The sequence below is a fragment of the Mastigoproctus giganteus genome, chromosome 6, assembly GCF_048544385.1.
Source record: "Mastigoproctus giganteus isolate SK-2022 chromosome 6, ASM4854438v1, whole genome shotgun sequence".
NCBI classification, from domain to species: Eukaryota; Metazoa; Arthropoda; class Arachnida; order Uropygi; family Thelyphonidae; genus Mastigoproctus; species Mastigoproctus giganteus.
This window is the reverse complement of record NC_143580.1, coordinates 8,991,149-9,009,000: the sequence shown is the minus strand read 5'-3', so window position 1 is coordinate 9,009,000 and position 17,852 is coordinate 8,991,149. Positions and strand designations below refer to the sequence as shown.

The 17,852-nt window shown below is 38.1% G+C and overlaps 1 protein-coding gene across 3 annotated transcripts in view; it reads left to right on the top strand.

Moving 5' to 3' along the window:
* The window catches only part of Cdk9 (Cyclin-dependent kinase 9), a 104,526-nt gene that overhangs the window by 54,632 nt on the left and 32,042 nt on the right, over window positions 1-17,852 (top strand). For all 3 annotated transcript variants that reach the window (XM_090374930.1, XM_090374931.1, XM_090374928.1), the window contains exon 5: window positions 4,209-4,455. In XM_090374930.1, the coding sequence (XP_090231056.1) occupies window positions 4,209-4,455 (247 nt within the window). The remainder of the gene's footprint in view (window positions 1-4,208; window positions 4,456-17,852) is intronic.

The window sequence follows — 17,852 nt, the reverse complement described above, 5'->3', positions numbered from 1 at the left end:
GTAGGACTGAAATATTTACAAACTATACAAATATTTAAAATATTTACAAAATACTAAACTGCATATTTACACAAATATACAATATTCATTAATATACAAAAAAAGCTACAATGGAACATAAAATATTAGACAGTGGCACATGTGTACGAGATTGTGAATGTCATGGAGGCAGTTGTCAATAATTAATTGCATTTGTAGTGACGTAATTTCCTCGCCCTCTTCTCCCATTGCCTCAAATAAATATCACTAGGAGGAAAACTTTTTTAATGTGTATGTGTATATATATATATATATATATGTATATATGTACAGTCAGTCCTTGTATAGCACGATAGTTGTGTTCCTAGAAACCCTCGTGCAATGCAAAAACATGCAATATAAACAACAGGCCCTATGGGAAAAATAGGGTTAGGTGCCGACCACCCAAGATTGAACACACATTTGTAACCAAAACATTACCAAACACAATAAATAATCGTAATAAAATAGTTATGTATTTTATTACGACTATTACCTAATAAAATATTGATAATGCTTTTGCTTCTATCTTAAGCAAACTTGTGTTTTGTTTGATTTTCTATCGAAACAGATGACAGCGATTCCATCTCTTCCAATTCTTTGTGTCTTAATCTAATGGATTTTAATTACACTTTGAGTTGTTCCTGCTATGAAAGTTGTTTTTATTTTCTCTGCATTCTTTGTAATTCTCGGCGTTGCCTCATTTAGGTCTGTAGCACGTGCAATATCACATGGTCTTTCATTTCGCTCAAAGCGTTTCACAATTTCATATTTTTTTTCTATCGATAGAGGCGGACTGGCCATAAGCCTTAACCGGGGAAACCCTGGTGGGCCGGGGGCCGGTGTGATTTTGGCCATAAACCATAGTATGAGGCCACTATAAATTTTTCCAGGTGAGAATTTTTGATCCAGTCCGCCTCTGTTTATCGATATTGTTTTTCTTTTTCTCTCTGAATCTGTAGTGTCTTCACCAGGACTCTTCCTTTTCACACATTTTAAGTATTTTACTCATTTTTAGGGAATAAAGCACAATTTACAAAACGAGGATGCATGCTTGATACACATAAACAAAGCTGCCCGCGTGTAGCAACTGAATAAACAACACCGTAAAGGCAGAGATACACTATTAACACCTCACATTTTACTAAAGCACATTTCTAGGGGTTGCTACCATAAAACAATAAAAACAATTTCCAGTTGCGTTTCTGCTAGTGGAATCTGTTAAAAACTTGTAGTAAACTCGATCTAATTGCATTTGCGATAATACCGATAGCTGGAATTTTACGTTATTATGGTGAAATGTGTTTCCCCTTCACTGATATAAAAAACATAAATACATTTTCAGAATCTTCTCTTCATTCCTGTCGTGTTGTGTTTGACTGCCATTTCTTGTAAACACAAAGGCGAATCGTGCCTAAGCGAATTCGGTTCATGTTATCTAAGATATTGTTCCCCTATTTATAAATCGTGTATGATCGAATTCGTATAGTTTACAAAAGTGTTATACGAGGACTGACTGTATATATATATATATATATATCCAAAGTATGTAAAATGCATAATTAATAAACTAAATATAAATGTACCAAATTTAATTTAATAAATAAATAAACAAACACAGATCCAATTAATGCCATCTTATATGATTAAACATTACATCCATCTGTATATTATTTTATTATTTAAGATGTTAGTTATAGTGGTAGAGTCTAATGGTGTAGCTATAATCAAAATTTAGCAGGTTATAGTGTATACCGAGAAACAAACTGGTACGATATATATATATAATGGCCCAAGAAACATAAGAACCTATATATTTTTTTTTACTAGGTTGCCGTAGGCGCTTACATAGGTTCTTATGTTTCTTGGGCCGTTATATCGTACCAGTTTGTTTCTCGGTATACACTATAACCTGCTAAATTTTGAGTATAACTACACCATTAGACTCTACCACTATAACAAACACCTTAAATAATAAAATAATATATATATATATATATATATACCGTATTTCCCAGTGTATAAGATGCTCCCATGTATAAGACGCACCTTAATTTTGGGGCCCGAAATTTGAAAAAAAAAAAATGTATTATATAAAGTTATTGAACTCAAGTTTTATTCATCATAAAATTCATACAACTCCTCATCACTGTCAAAACTCCCATCCGTTAGCTTGTCCTCATCTGTGTCTGATGACGAATCACTGTCTTCATATATTGCCTCGTCCTCAGTTCCCTCTATGGCATTTGAAATGCCACACTTCTTAAATGACTTGACAACGATCTCAATCTTGATATTATCCCAGGATCTTTTCACCCAGGTTCAAACTTCTCCTATAGTTGGTTTCTTCACTCTTCCTGCTGGTGTCAAATTGTCCCCAGAAGACTTCATCCATTGGTTCCATTCGTCTCTCATGGCAGCTTTGAAGGGTTTGTTAATGCTGACAGCAAGTGGTTGGAGCTGGGATGTCAAGCTTCCAGATATGACGGCAAGTTTTGTTTTTTGCTCTGCAGCAATCTTCTTTGTGTTTTTTGTTATGTGTGCCCTGAATTGATCAAGTACCAATAGGGCAGGTTTGCGTAAAAGCCCACGTGGTCTCCTGCTCCAAACTTTCTCAAACCAGATCTTCATCCCATCCTGATCTATCCAACCCTTGTCATGAATGTGGACAATCACTCCTCAAGGAATGTCTTCTTTTGGCATTGTTTTGCGTTTGAAAATCAGCATAGGAGGCAGCTTGGTTCCGTCGGCACAACAGGCTAGAACAACTGTATAATGGCTCTTTTCATGTCCACTTGTCTTCACAGTTACAGTTTTCACCCCCTTCTTATCAACAGTTCTGTTACTTGGGACATCAAATTGAAGGGGGACTTTGTCCATATTTGCGATCTGTCCCAACTCAAACTGATATGTCTTCCGACATTGAATGACAAAACGATGAAATTCAAGGACCTTCTGCTCATAGCTTTCAGGCATCTTTAGGGCAAGTGTGGTGCGTGTACACATGCTTAGTCCATTCCGTTTTATGAATCTGAAGCACCAATTGTGTCCTCCTTTGAAATCAGTAACTTCTTTTTCATCAGCAATTCTTCTTGCCTCATGCTGAACCATCTTTGTGGACACAGGAATTTCAATTGCCCTTTGCTCCTCAATCCATATCTTCAATTCCCTCTCTAAATCAGGCCATTTTTCTGACTTTCCTCTAATGGACTTCTTTTGCCGTGGCGTTTTCAGTAGGGTTTCTTCTTCCCATAGCCATTCTTGGATTGTTTTCTGAGTTGGAGGAGGACCAAACTTACATTCAGCAGCACGATTTCCATTCACTTTTTCAAACTGGATCACTTTTAACTTTAATTCAGCACTGTACGAAAATCTTTTCTGAGCCATTTCTGGGCAGAATGTGGCAAAACGTAACCTAATATACCGGTAACAAGTGCAAAACAATGAGCGCAAAGACAACAAGCGTGAAAAAGCGGGAAATGCAAGTAAAAAAAAAAAAATCTACAACCATTGTATAAGACGCACCCAGTTTTTAGACCCCAAATTTTTCAAAAAAAGGTGCGTCTTATACATGGGGAAATACAGTATACATATATACACAGACAGAGAGAGAATCGGATCTAGCAGGCAGAAAATTGATTAGGGGTGCGGCGCCATGAAATAAAATAAATTACTTAGGGGTGCCGTTATTAAAAAAAAGGTCAAAACCACCGGTCTACTGTATATTGGACCTAGAAATTTTTTCATTATATTGAAAAATTCATTGAAACAGTATTGTAATGGGATTTTACTGTAATACCGGTATGTTTTAATTTAGTATAGATAGTTCAAGCCTGTTTAGAACAGAAATATTTTGGTTTCTTGAGTTTGAACTCACTATATTTTACTGTAGTAATCTGTTTGACAGTATATTTTATCAATAAATTGATAATCAGAATAACAAAATATTTTATGTATGTTCCCAGAGATTGTAAAATCTAACATATCATTGTGATTTAGTAATATCTAGTTGGGAGGCGAGTTGCTTTAATTCATTTAATTTGAAAAGTAAATTCAAGCATTTTAGGAAAGTGTTACCATATAACATAGCTTGTAAGCAAACATACATTACTCTATTTAAGGAATTTTATTTTTTTTATTTTTACTTTTACATTAATTTTACTTGCCTTTTTTTTTTTTTAAATCATTAGAGACATGAAAGCAGCAAATATCCTTATCACAAAGAATGGAGTATTAAAACTAGCAGATTTTGGTCTTGCTAGAGCATTTAGTGTCAGCAAAAGTGGTCAGCCTAATCGTTATACGAACAGAGTTGTTACTCTCTGGTATCGTCCTCCCGAACTGCTGCTTGGAGAAAGGAATTATGGTCCTCCAGTAGATATGTGGGGTGCTGGTTGCATCATGGCAGAGATGTGGACTCGGAGCCCTATTATGCAGGTTATTTCACTTTAATAATAGTAATTGTATTATTATAAGGGATTAATGAAGACTCGCTGTTCTTCAGTTTCTTTGTAGTACATGAAGGCCAAGTACAAATGGGCATTAGATCATTCACATCAATGGAATAAAATATGAAAGTGGTGGCTTACACTGGTGTAGTTTGCATCTTTCGGTGTCAAAACTTTTTTTTTTTTTTTTTTTTTTTTTTACTTTTAATGGTGTGTGTGTGTTACTTTGGCTGATATCAGATTTATTGCATATTTGCTTTATTTTCCCTTTTTGAACCTTAGTGAAATTAGCCTACCCCTATCTGATGCCATCTTCCATTAACTTATTTTTGATGTGATTTTATTTATTTTACAAGTTATTATGTATTTTGGCCATATTTTCCTTTTGCTTTTGGCTGTGTGTGTAACTTATTATTATAGATATATATTTACTTTTGCTGCTGCTTTGCTGCAATTGTCATATCTAGGTTATATTTATTTTCCCACTATTTCTACAGTTGTTAATTTATTAATGTTATATCTTTATTTTTATCTATTTAAGATTTACCTATCTGCTGCTTTGCGCAATGCTAGTCTTTAAATCATAGCCATTTCTGTTTCTCATCCTTAAGCAGCCATGTTTGTTGGTTACACTTTCAGCCATTTGTTTGCTTTAATTTTGCTATTCTTTTATTTGGCATTATTTGCGACTTGTACATCCATCTTGCATTAATAGTTATTACTGTGTATGTGTATATATATATATATATACAGGGTGTCTCAAAAATATTGGTACAAATGTTTAGGGGAGGTAGGTAACATCTAAATGAATGTGAATCGCATAGGAACCCATAACAGGAAACGTCATGGAAAAGTAGTAGCAGAGGCACAAGAAGCAGAAATGACACAAGACAGTAATTAGTGGCAAACATTTATTTGACATAATATTAACAATGGAGTAAGAGATGGATGCATTTCATGATGTTACAACAGATGCTCGTTGTAACATCAATGAGACGCGATGCATGCGTGACATCAACACAGCGTGGATTGGCGGACAGGGTCGAACACACCTGGAGTTTCTTTGACAGTAGCAGCAGCGCAGACGAGTCTCGCCACGAGATCCATTTCTGTCTCCACAGGCAATTCATACACAATAGATTTGAGGTCCCCACACAGAAAGAAATCAAGACTCGATAAATCAGGTGAGCATGGGGGGCCAGGCAACGGGTCCACCACGGCCAGTCCATCGACGCCCAAAACGTCTGTTCAAATAGTCATGAACAAACCTTCCATAATGGGCAGGCGCCTCGTCATGTTGAAACCAAATGTTGCGTCTCACATTTGCTGGAACATCGTCAAGTAACCCTGATAGAACTTGTTCAATAAAGATCCGATATTTAGCGGAGTTCGTGCGGGATGGTAACAGGTATGACCGAATAAGCAGTCACCGACCATACCTGCCCACACATTTATTGTGAAGTGATGTTGTGCTGCATGGGGGCACACACCGTGTGGGTTGTGGTGAGCCCCACACAGGAGCATTGTGCTGATTGAATAAGCCTTCCCGAATGAAATAAGCCACATCTGTTAACAAAACATAGGCTGGAAAATTCAAGTCTTGAACACTTTCTTCGAGAAACCACTGCACAAAAGCCACATGTGCAGGATGATCTTGGAGGAGTAGTAACTGAACCCTTCGGAGATGAAAGGGGTGTAAGGAATCGTTGTGCCAGACACGCTGTACACTGCATAAGGTATAAGGTATAAGGTATGTTCGTGTCAGACGGCACCTGGGATTTCTCCCATCTCCGCGTGTGTTTCGCTGTATCGAGGACAGTACACTGTCAAGCCAGAGACTTGAAAGTGTGTGGGTCGTGTCTGTGCAGTGTGATATGTTGTGCCCATTGTTTATCCGGCTTATTGGCCGCCAGGCCCCTAGTGGGGCCCGACGTTGCCCATACCCTGCCACGTGGAGGCTAGCCGGGTGTATCCAGTATCACAACAATTTGCTCTGGCAGGTCCTGCCACCTAGTTTCCTGGGATTTCAGTGGCTAGGGCCTATTAAAAAAAAAAAAAAAAAAAAGTTTATGCATTTGACATTAATGCTTAATGGGATTGCTGTTTGGAAATTGCTGGTTAGGGTTGAACACTAAAGAGATGTGTTAAAGGCCAAATAGGTCGGGCAAAATTTTGATGTTATTAAATTTAGACATGTAACGCTAGATAAAAGCTGATAGTGTTAGATATCTTAGAGACTTGCACAAAGCCGGTAGAACATTGGTGTTATAATTTGGCGGCATTGTTAAGGGGTGTACTCGGTCGATTTAGTAAGAGGGGGGGGGGGGGAAATAGATAGAAGAATAGGGACGGATAGAGTAGGCATCCCCAAAGAGGTCAGTGGAGACGAGCCCCACCAGGCGAAATATTGGGGGGTAGGCAGGGAGGAGAGGAGACAGAGATCCGTCTCCTCCATTTCCTGCCTGGGGATGGGGTTTTAAAGGGAACCAGGTTAGAGTACCCAGTTCGGATCGCCAATGGCGTGTTGGCAGCAAAGCCGCAGAGTCTTCGTCGGTGTCATGTCCAAGGAGTGTCGAATCCGGTATGAAGGTCCAGCTGCCCATCCCGCTCTGGGGGTGGGATATGTTAGCTGGCAGTGGGGAACCTACCAGGTGAGGGGGGGGGAGACACACATTTACTTCATTCGTAATGTGCATTCTCACTCTACTTGCATTTTTTTTTTTTTTTTTTTTTAATTATTATTATTTATTTTTTTATACTTTTTTCTTATTTTATATATATATATATTTTTTATATATATATATATATTTTTTTTTTATTTATTTATTATTATTATTATTTTTTTTTTTTTTTTTTTTTATTTCACTCAACTCATTCATCTTTTTCTCACACACCAGGAGGGGATGCAATGATGGGTAGCGTAAATTTAAATATTAATTAAAACCAGGGTTTGTGTGTACTTAACTTAGCATTAGCATTTGTGGTTTGTGTTCTTTTCTCTCACGCTTACACTTTTATTCATTCTTCTAGCTCTCATCTCATTTATTTGACTCTTTCTTTCTGCACTGCACTCTCTGGGCACCGCAACTTACTGTTATTCTTCAGTTGTGGTGCAGGCCTAGCTGCAAGGTTTTTTTTTTTTTTTTGCAGGCCAGGGGAGAATGCAGTGATAGTGTTTATGTGGTTTGTAAATGTTTGTTGGTACAGTATATATAAAGTAATGTAAGTTATTTTTAACTTTGTATTCTTTCGGCCAATTACATTTGCTCTTCTGCTCATTCCCATTCACTTTCTCTGCAGGCATTCCCATCCCCCTCCCCTACATTGGTTTGGGGCCCCAGGTTCCTACACATGGCATGGTAGTCATGGGGAGTTTTGTTATGTCAGGTTTCTGTCAGGGTGCAGAATACTGCTATCCTAACAGTTTTTAAGTCATCATCTGGGCGTGGTGGGAAACTTGGGCAATTTTACTATTGATTATTGTTTAATTGCTGGGGGACTGAATTGCCATTCTTTGCATTGCTCTGCGCATTTCGAAAACTTTCTGTGTGAAAGATGTAAAAGCTTTATAATTTTGCTCTTCTATGATGAAGAGATGTTCTTCTCCCCTGGGAAGGGGACCAATCTGTGCTATTAGCTCTGTTCTGGGGATGTCATATATTATACATTCATAGAGAATGTGTGCCCAGTCTTCACTTTCGCCACAGGTGCAGTTTGGGTCATCGGTCAGGCCTAAGGAGGTTAGTTTTGCCTTTAGGGAGCCGTGCCCTGTCAATATAAATGTTGTAAAAAGTCCAGGGGCATACCACTTAGGTGGCTTTGGGCTAACCATTGACACCAGTGGCAGAAACCATTTGGTGACCAGACCTCTGGTTTCCTGCTCCCACTTTGTTTGCCATAGCTCATGGAGCTGTGTGGCTATTCTTTTTCTTTCATCATTGAAGGTATTGGTTGTATCAAGGGCTATCCCCAGAAATTCTGTGGGTATGCCCTTTTTAAATCTATAATATAAGCCTCTTTTGGCTACTTCCAGGTAAAGTGGGAGAGTTCCGGCCAGCAACTGTAGTGCAGGTGTGCTTACTGTGCGACATGCTCTCGTAATAGTGAGTAGTATTGTCCTTTGTATCGATTCTAATTTATTCCTATTTCTTACTATGGCCGAGCGGATGAACCACGCACCAGCTCCATAGGTGATAACAGGTAGGAACATTGCACGGTATATGATTGCCAAGGTCTTTCTTTTGAGTCCCCAGTCTGCTCGACTGATCCTGGCAATCATACCTGCATAATTTCTCACTTTCTTCGCCAAGTAGATCAAATGGGGGTAAAAAGTTAATTTTGAATCAAAGACCACTCCAAGATATTTTAGTTCTGTTACCATTTTTATAGTGATTGTGTTAATTTTGATTTGTGGACGTCTTCTTATGTCCAAATTACCTTTTAGAAGTATTTGTTTGGTTTTTTCAGGCGATATTTTGAGCATGTGCATTTGTGCCCACTCCTGCAGCTGCAAGAGGGCGGCATTTGATCTTTGCTCTACAACCACTCGTGAGTTGCCTTTTACAAGGAAAATCATGTCATCTGCAAAGGCCAGGCTTTCCACGGGGCCCAGATCCAAGGCCAGAAATTCATCCAGAACAATGTTCCAAAAGAAAGGGCCAAGGATTGATCCCTGCGGGCAGCCTTTATTCACAGGGCGTGTCAATTCCTGGAACCTTGTGCGTACTGAGACACTTCTGTCTGTAAGGTAGCTGTTTATTACCTTATAGAGGTTCTGTGGGGCATTTGCCTGGCGAAGTCTCCTAAGGACACTAGGCCACCAGAGTGAGTCAAATGCCCCAGCAAAGTCAATGGAGATTGCCAGCATATATTTCTCCTCTGTGTTTTTAACTGTTGTCAGTAGGTGGTGCATGGCATCCTCTGTAGAATTGCCCTGCTTAAAACCATACTGATTGTTGGAATGCAAGCCTGCTTCTGTGTAATATTGAATTAATCTGCTGTATATTAATCTTTCGTATATATTCCCTAGTACAGCGAGTAGGGCTATTGGTCTATATGATTTGGGATCAGTAGGGAGTTTTTCAGGGTTTTTCAGGATTAACCTTAACACAGCTTGTTTCCATATTTTTGGGAATATACCTTCTGTCATACAGTTATTATATAGTGCTATTAATTTATCTGGTGCTATTTCTGCTAATTTTTTGATAATCTCAACCTCTAAGAGGTCAAAACCTGGGCATTTATTGTTTTTGGTTTTAGATAGTGCTGTTTCTAAGTCTTGTATAGTGAACAGAGGTTCAATATTGGCATTGTCATATTCAGTGTTTTCTTTTATAATGTCGAGCTGGGTGGGGGAATGATTTCCAGTTTCAGTCTGAATGATACTGTCTAGGATGTTATTTACAGAATTCACCCAACACAGGGTTGGGGTTCCATCTGGTTTGACAGTAGTTTCTAAGACATCTCCTCTTGGCAGCTTGTTGGTCACTATTCTGTAGACAACTCCCCAAGGGTTATTGTTTCCAGTAGTTCCCACCAAGTGCTTCCAGCATTCCTTTTTCTTATCTCTTATGAGGGCTGTATACTGATTCCTGAGAGTTTTATAAGAATCTCTCAGTGCATCCACCTCATTTTGTGACCAAGATGTTCTGGCTCTTTGAAAATGTCTCCGTGCCTGGTGTACCCTACTTCTGAGTATAGTCAGTTTGGGGCACCACCAGGGAACTGTCTGCTTCCTCGGTTTTTTCCGTGGGATAGACAGGGTTACTGTTTTTGTTAAAATTTTTGTCATAGTCAGTGCTTGCTCGTCCGGGCTACAGTTGCCTGATCTAGACCACTCATTTTCCTGTTTTTGCAGCTCAGCTGCTGTATGTTCTGCAAAAATCTGCCAGTTTGCTTTTTTAAGGTTATACCTTTTGATATCCAACAGAGAGTGTTGGGTTGTTTGTAATTGCCTGTTTAGTTTGAAGGAAATGGCTCTGTGATCTGATGTGGTCCAGGCTGGCTGGACACACCTGTCTGTGATTTTATAAGCTATTGAATTGGTGGCAAGAGTGATATCAATGTCACTCTCCCACATGGTACTGCTAAAAGTTGGGAGGTTATTTGGTTGGTTTAGCACTTGAAAGGGTGAGGTGGCTATATAGTCTGAAAGTATCTGGCCGTTGTGTGTGTGCCTGCTCTGTCTTCTGTACGGCTATGCCATAAGGCTGACCGGCAGTTGACATCAGCACACACTATGATATTTGCAGTAGGTAGCAAGTTTGTGACTACTTGTAGGTATTCAATAGTTGGATTTATATCTTCACCTGGTCTGGAATATAGTGAAATAATGTAAAACTGTCCTACAGCACTGGTAATATGGGCACACACTCCCACTGGGGAGCAGAGGTGACCCACCTTTGTGACTGTAAGGTCAGTATTTTTAACTACTATTGCTGTGGAAGGGACACCTGAGGTGTATTCTATTATTTTATAGTCTCTTGGGTATCCCTGAACTCTACCCATATGTGCATAGGGCTCCTGGAGTACCAAGATATCTATATTATTTTCTTCCAATTTGAGTTTGATCTGATCTACAACGGCTCTTGCTCTTTGAGCATTCAATTGGACAAGATTTAGAGCCCTAGTCACATTTATGTTTTCAATCTGGCCCATAGTTGGTCCTAGATTGTATAAGTTTTGCCATTTTTTTATAACTGGGGCATTTATCATCCCTGATACTATGTGTATAGTCAGTCATCCGTGCTGCCTTGCAGGTAGCACATTTTGGCTGCTGAGACTTATTTTTGCAATTTTTGTAATCGTGGCCAGTGACCACAGACAGGTTCTTTCTGAGTGCAGTCTCTGGCAATGTGACCATATTTATGGCAGTTAAAGCAACTTTGGATAGGGAAATGTTCTCTAAATCTGTGACTGGTCCAGCCAGCATAGATTCTCTGTTGTCCCTGCAATACCTTCCAAATTTTTGGTGTAATTTCTGCAATTATGTTGAGTTGTCCATTCCTTTTGTTTTTTGTTGCTCTTTTCAGCAGGAATTCAGCAGCAAATTCATCTATTGTCATTTCATTGTTAAAGTTTTTGAAGTAGATATCCATCATGAATTCTTTTTCTATTACTGACACAGGTACATCAAAGATTATAATATTAGGGTTTTTCCCTTTTGGTTTTTCAGGGAGCAAGCCCAGTTTTTCAATTTCAGGATGGTTTTCTATTTTTCTTAGATCTTCTTTGCTTGCTACCTCGATCAGGACTCCATTATTCCTGATTTTCCGCATGTTGTTTATCTTTATTTCTCTCAGATGAGGCCTCAGCTTTGTTACCACTGTGTCCTTAACTGCCTCACTGGTTTTATGGGTAGAGTCACTTTTTGCTTTCAGAATAACAATGTTGCTTTCCTTGTTTATATTAGGTTGCTGAGTAGCTATTTGTTTTGCTTTAGTTATGTCCTGTTTGCTATTAACCTTTGCACATTGGGCATAGGTTAGTGTGTTCATTGTTTTATAGTTGTTCTTCTCCTCAGTTGTAACCTCTAATTTTGATTTTAACACTTGGTTCTCTGTGTTTAATTCTATCAGGCGCTGCTCAAGCAGTGACCAGCAGTTCACTATCTGCAGCCTAATTGCAGAAGTAATCCTGTTGGTTTGCTTGTGCATATATTCTTCTAGATACACTCTGGTTTCCTTTGCCTGTTTGATGGGGTCAGTCAAATTTGTTAGGTAGTCTAGTTTTAGTTCTTCTTCTGTCTTTTGTTGCATCTCTGGAATTTCTATAGTTTCTTGATTTTTTCCTTTCCTGCCCTTCTTAATACTGAGGGGGCCAGGAGGCCAGCTATCCAGTTCGTTACCATTTTCCTCATTAACAGGGGCTTTCTCCCTGAGCACTCAAGCTTCATTTTCAGAGGAGTCTTTTAGGTCATTGTCCAGAATTTTGTCATTATTTGATTTTTCAGACATAATTTCTGCATTAAATTCACTTTTAGCAATTTTCTGACGTTTTAAGTAGTGGTTTGAGGTACTTATTTCCAGTGTAGGCCCACTAGCTGTACACTGCAACGAGAAACTCCTAAGGCATAGACAACGGCACGTGTGCTGGTAGTAGGATAATTCTGGACAGCATTCAACAGACTTTCTTCCATGGCGGGAGATCCCGTCGTGAATCTCCCGCCACGTCTAAATGGGGCGCCTCCGTAGCCAGGTGGAAAGAAGCAGCAGTGCGTAGCACACGCTTCTTGATTAGACTGGGGTTCGAGCCCGTCACCACTAAATACGGAGGATGCGGAAAGGTCAGGGAATGATCACCGCATATCCCGGAGCAATATGGCCTTAGTTGCTAATGCTCCTAAAAACCAAAACAACAACAACCTCTAAATGACCCATAACCGCACAAATTTTGATGCACACGTGCAAACAAATGGTGGTCTGGTACATGCCTGTCTGGGAAGCGTTCTCCATAAATTCGTTGAGCGGCTCATCCATTGCCCTCTGCTAATCCATACACTAGGTGCATGTCTGGCAGCTCACAGTTCATATATCGATGCATGCTCTTCGTGCGGCGACTACTGCTTGAATGAGTAAATCAGAAATTTTCCCTTTCGCAAACTGATGAACAGCGCCGTCTACTGACTTACTGTGACGTTTACAGTTATGGATTCCTATGCGATTCACATTCCTTTAGATGTTACCTACCTCCCCTAAAAGTTTGTACCAATATTTTTGAGACACCGTGTATATATATATATTTTTTTCTCTCTCTCTTCATACTTCACATTTATAGATGTTAATGTGTATATAAGTTCTGTGTTAGGTATAAGTTACTTGTATATGTAAGCTCCAGTGTATATAAAAAAAGGTCTTTTTTTTTTTTTTTATTATTTCAGATTTTTTCCTGGGAAATAAAGGAGCATGACATTTCTAAGCACCTGCTTAGAAACTTCCTTTATTTCCACTGCAGTTTGCACACTCACTTCTTGCATAACATATAATGTTGTACAAAGTATTTTGGTCAAATAAACCAATTTAAAATATAAAAAAACCTCACTTTTCTATGCTGTGTGGTAAAATTTATGCAAAAATTAGTATATACACTATTTCATATTAGACAGTTACATTTACCAAGTAATTTACAGTGATGTTTGGTGTTATGGTACTTTCAGTGCTGAAGGAAGATGACTAGAATCCTTGCGACATTTAAGATCTACAGTGGGTTTTTTTTTTTTTTTTCCCTCTTAAAGGAATTGCAGACTAGAAGTGAAACACATTCAGTTTATAAATATAAACTGAATGTGTTTCACTTAGGGTTCCCAAGTGGTCAGAAAGCCCTCAGTGAATTTAATCACTCATCTAGAGACTGAAATCACGGGCATCTAACCAGTCATCTTGAATTGTTGGCCCAAGCCTTTGCCACACCCACCTCTCAAAGGCTTTAATTTTTCTGGTAATCTCCTTCCTTAGTGCCCATGTCTCAGTCCCATAAAGCATGACATTCCATACAAAACAATTAACTGACTTCTTTATCTTGATATACATTATTTTAAATATCTACCTTCTCTTCTCAAATGCTACCCATTGCAGTTTTTCAGTTCTAATTCCCTGACTACTTTTCCCATTACTTGTTAGGTTTCCAGGATATATCTTATTTATCCATTCTGTCATTATCCAATTTAATAATTATTTCCTTTTTATCCCTACACACTATCATAACTTTACTGTTATCAAATTTAATTCTCATTCCGTATCCTGGACTTTACTATAGTTTTTTCAGCAAAATCCATATCCTTCTTTAACAGATATCAGCACAGTATCAACTTAAAATCTTGCTGTCTGTACAGTTTTATATCTTTACTTCTATACTCTCCTCCAACTTTCCTTGCATTCACATAATCATTCTTGCCATTACATCTACATATACAGTCCATTCCGGTTATTTGGGACACATCGGGACTAGTGATTTTGGCCCGATTAAGCGGCTGCCCCAATTATCCGAAGTTTCACGTAAATAGTTAAAAATACATTACAATCACCATAGTAAAGTAGTACCATTCACTATACAATGTGTAGTAAGTGCCGGTCATTGTGATCACGTTTGTGAATTGAATTTTAATTCTATTAAACAGCGATTCTAATTAGAGAAAATAGGAGGAATATTATCCACAGGCTATAAAAGCAAAGATATAAGCACAAATTTACCCTTTATTACCTTACCAATTAAAAAAGTTAATGATACGTGAAAATCGGAAGAATATATGTTATAATCGGAATAATTAATACGTACCGTAATATGTACATACTAACTAGTTGACATTTCCGTTCACTGACATTTGTGGGTGGGGGTTAAAATTTAAAACAGTAAAAAGATAAGCAATCAATAACAAAGAACACGGCACACACAAAATTGCAAGTAACACAATATGCGCAAGTGAGAACGGAGTAACAAGTTACAAAGCTTTAAAAACAGGAACGAAGAGAAGATCTGAAATTAATTTTTTTATATGATTGAAGATTTCATGGAAGTGTAAAAACATTTCACCGTAATAACCCCCAGAATTCCAGCTGTCGGTATTATCGCAAATTCAGTAATATCAAGTTTACTGTCCGTTTATGATATATTTCACTAACAAAAAAGCCCAATAAACAGGCGACTGCTAATTGTTTTATGGTTGTGACCTCCAGAATTTTGACCGAACCATGTGGTACTGTTGGAGCCAGTCGTAGGGTAATCTCCAGTGCTGCGGTCTCCTGCCCCGATTAAACGGCATGCCATCCCAATTAAGCGAAGTAAACCCTGACTATTTTCTCGACTGGTTTCTGTTTTAAGATTTGTCCCAAATAAACAGCTGCCCCAATTAACCGGTGGCCCAAATAACCAGAATCCACTATATATATGTGTAGAGGTAATGATAAGAATCAGTGCCATTATCTCACTCCTGCCTATTTCCATTTTTATTGTTTGGCTCACACCAGTTATAGTTCCTCAATCACTCTTTTGTCTCTGCAGTCAATACCCATATCTTTCAGTTGTATCCATTGTCCTTTTCTAATTTACCCCATCAAATCCTTTTTCCAAAATCACAAGACAAATATGGACGTCTTTATTCATCTATGGATTTCTTTCCATAAAAATTTCATTATTCCTATTGTGTTCTTTATTCCTCTTGTCTCATTTCCTTCATTTCTTCTGTTCAGTATTCTCAATATCACTTTTATTACATGCTTAACAAAATAATTGTTCTGAAATCCTTACAAATTGCATTCTTTTTCTTCTCTATTGGAATCAATTTTAATTATAAAATTCCCTGACCATTTTCCTTTCACTTATATCTCTATATATTTTTGTTATTCCCTTATCTGTACATTTCCCATTGCTTCAGTGTTTTTATTGATATCCCTTCAAGTCCAGTATTCATTTCTTTTAATGCAACTTTCACCTTCATTTCAGTTATTTTTGGACCCAATTTATTTACATTCAACGCCACATACAGAGTCAGTCTCTCACTTATCTTTTTTCCACCTCTCCCTTATAAAATCATCTATGTATTCAGTTAATCTATTCCATATTGCATTGTCTTAAACCATTCTTATTCAAAAACCTTGTTTTTCAACCATTAAATCTTACCTTCCTTTCTTTTCCAAACTCTTATTTCTCTACACTGTTATACTCTTATTATTTTACTAATATCATTATCAACGTAGAACATATTGAGTAGTACAGCTCTGATTCATACTATCTAACTGTTATACTCTATATATTTTTTTCCCTCAGCTGTATTCACATTTGTTTGTCATCTTCTCTTATATATTTCCATTATTACTTGTGGTTTTTCAGCTCTAGTTACTTTCCTATATCCTGTTACTTTCTCACTGACCTCAGTAACCTTATTCCTTATTTCAATCCAGTTTCTATTTCAGATGAAATTCTCACTTTTTGTCTTGATTTGTACTTTTCTTAAACTGCATGCTTACATCCATAATCACTATATCACAACTGCTGTCAGTATCAGGTCCTCCATATGTGTGGAAATTTTTCCACATTATTATAATTTCCTCTTACCATTTATACTCTAGTTGGTAACTCCCTCCTCCCCAATATTTTTTTAACTAATGCTTCCTTTTGTGATTCTAACCATGTATTTGTCACTACTGATGTATTTTTCCTCCTGCATTTAGTCAGTTTCTCCCCTATCTACCACACAATTTCCATTCCATTCTCATTCTCTCTCTCTCTCTCTCTCTCTCTCTCTCTCTCTCTCTCTCTCTCTCTCTCTCTCTCTCTATCTGTAGCCAGGTGGGAAGGAGCAGCAGTGCGTAGCACACGCTTCTTGATTAGACCGGGGTTTGAGCCCGTCACCACCAAAAACGGAGGATGCGGAATGGTCAAGGGAATGACCACCGCATATTCCCGGAGCAATATGGCCTTAGTTGCTAATGCTCCTAAAAACCAAACAACAACAACAACTCTCTCTCTCTCTCTCTCTCTCTCTCTCTCTCTCTCTCTCTCTCTCTCTCTCTCTCTCTCTCTCTCTCTCTCTCTCTCTCTCACACACACACATCTATTATCCTCGTTATGATTATCTTGTGATTTTTTAATAGCATAGTTAACTACCCGTTAATACTGGACTAGGAAATAAATAAAAATTGCAGATTCACTTTACCTTTTTGCAAAACAAAGACTATATCTGTGAATTAGCTGTTCTACCACAGACCATTAAATTAGACATGACTGGCCTTAAAGTAACACACATGAGCCAGGAACAAGTAGTGTGCAGTACATTCCATTAGTGGAGTAAATGAAGATTTTTTCTTCCACTCCACATCCTCAAATCAGAGAGCTTCAAGATGAAAGCTTTGAAAGATACCTGTGTTAGAACTAAAAGCGTGGCGGACTTACAAATGGGATGCTGTATTCACTGAAATTCCATTTCTTGCTTTTTTTTTTTTTTTTTAACCCCAAAAAAATAGAAGTTAGAAGAGTTAGCTCTACCAATTTTGAGTTAGACAGTGAATGGATTCTGACTGTCTTTTGTTGAAAAGTGAATGGATTCTAATTCTGCTTGCAGCGCATGTTTGGAAAATGGCAAGGGAATTATAAAAGCCAATTCAAAATAATAGTGCCCGTGGAAGTATCTATAGAAAAGTATCCAGCAGAAACAGAACATCTGTAAATCAGAGTGGAGAAACTTTGTAAGAAACTGATCATTAATTAACCTCACTTTGCTCTTTTGAATGGAGTCTAGAAGCTTGAGAGCTTTGGGCACCATGCATTTAGACTTCTTTCCTTGAACACCTTGGCATAGTAAGCAACAAGCAAGAGCTACAATACCATCAAGACACTAAGTCAATTTAAAATTGCTACCAATTACTGCTGGATGTTGTACTATTGAATTCTAGA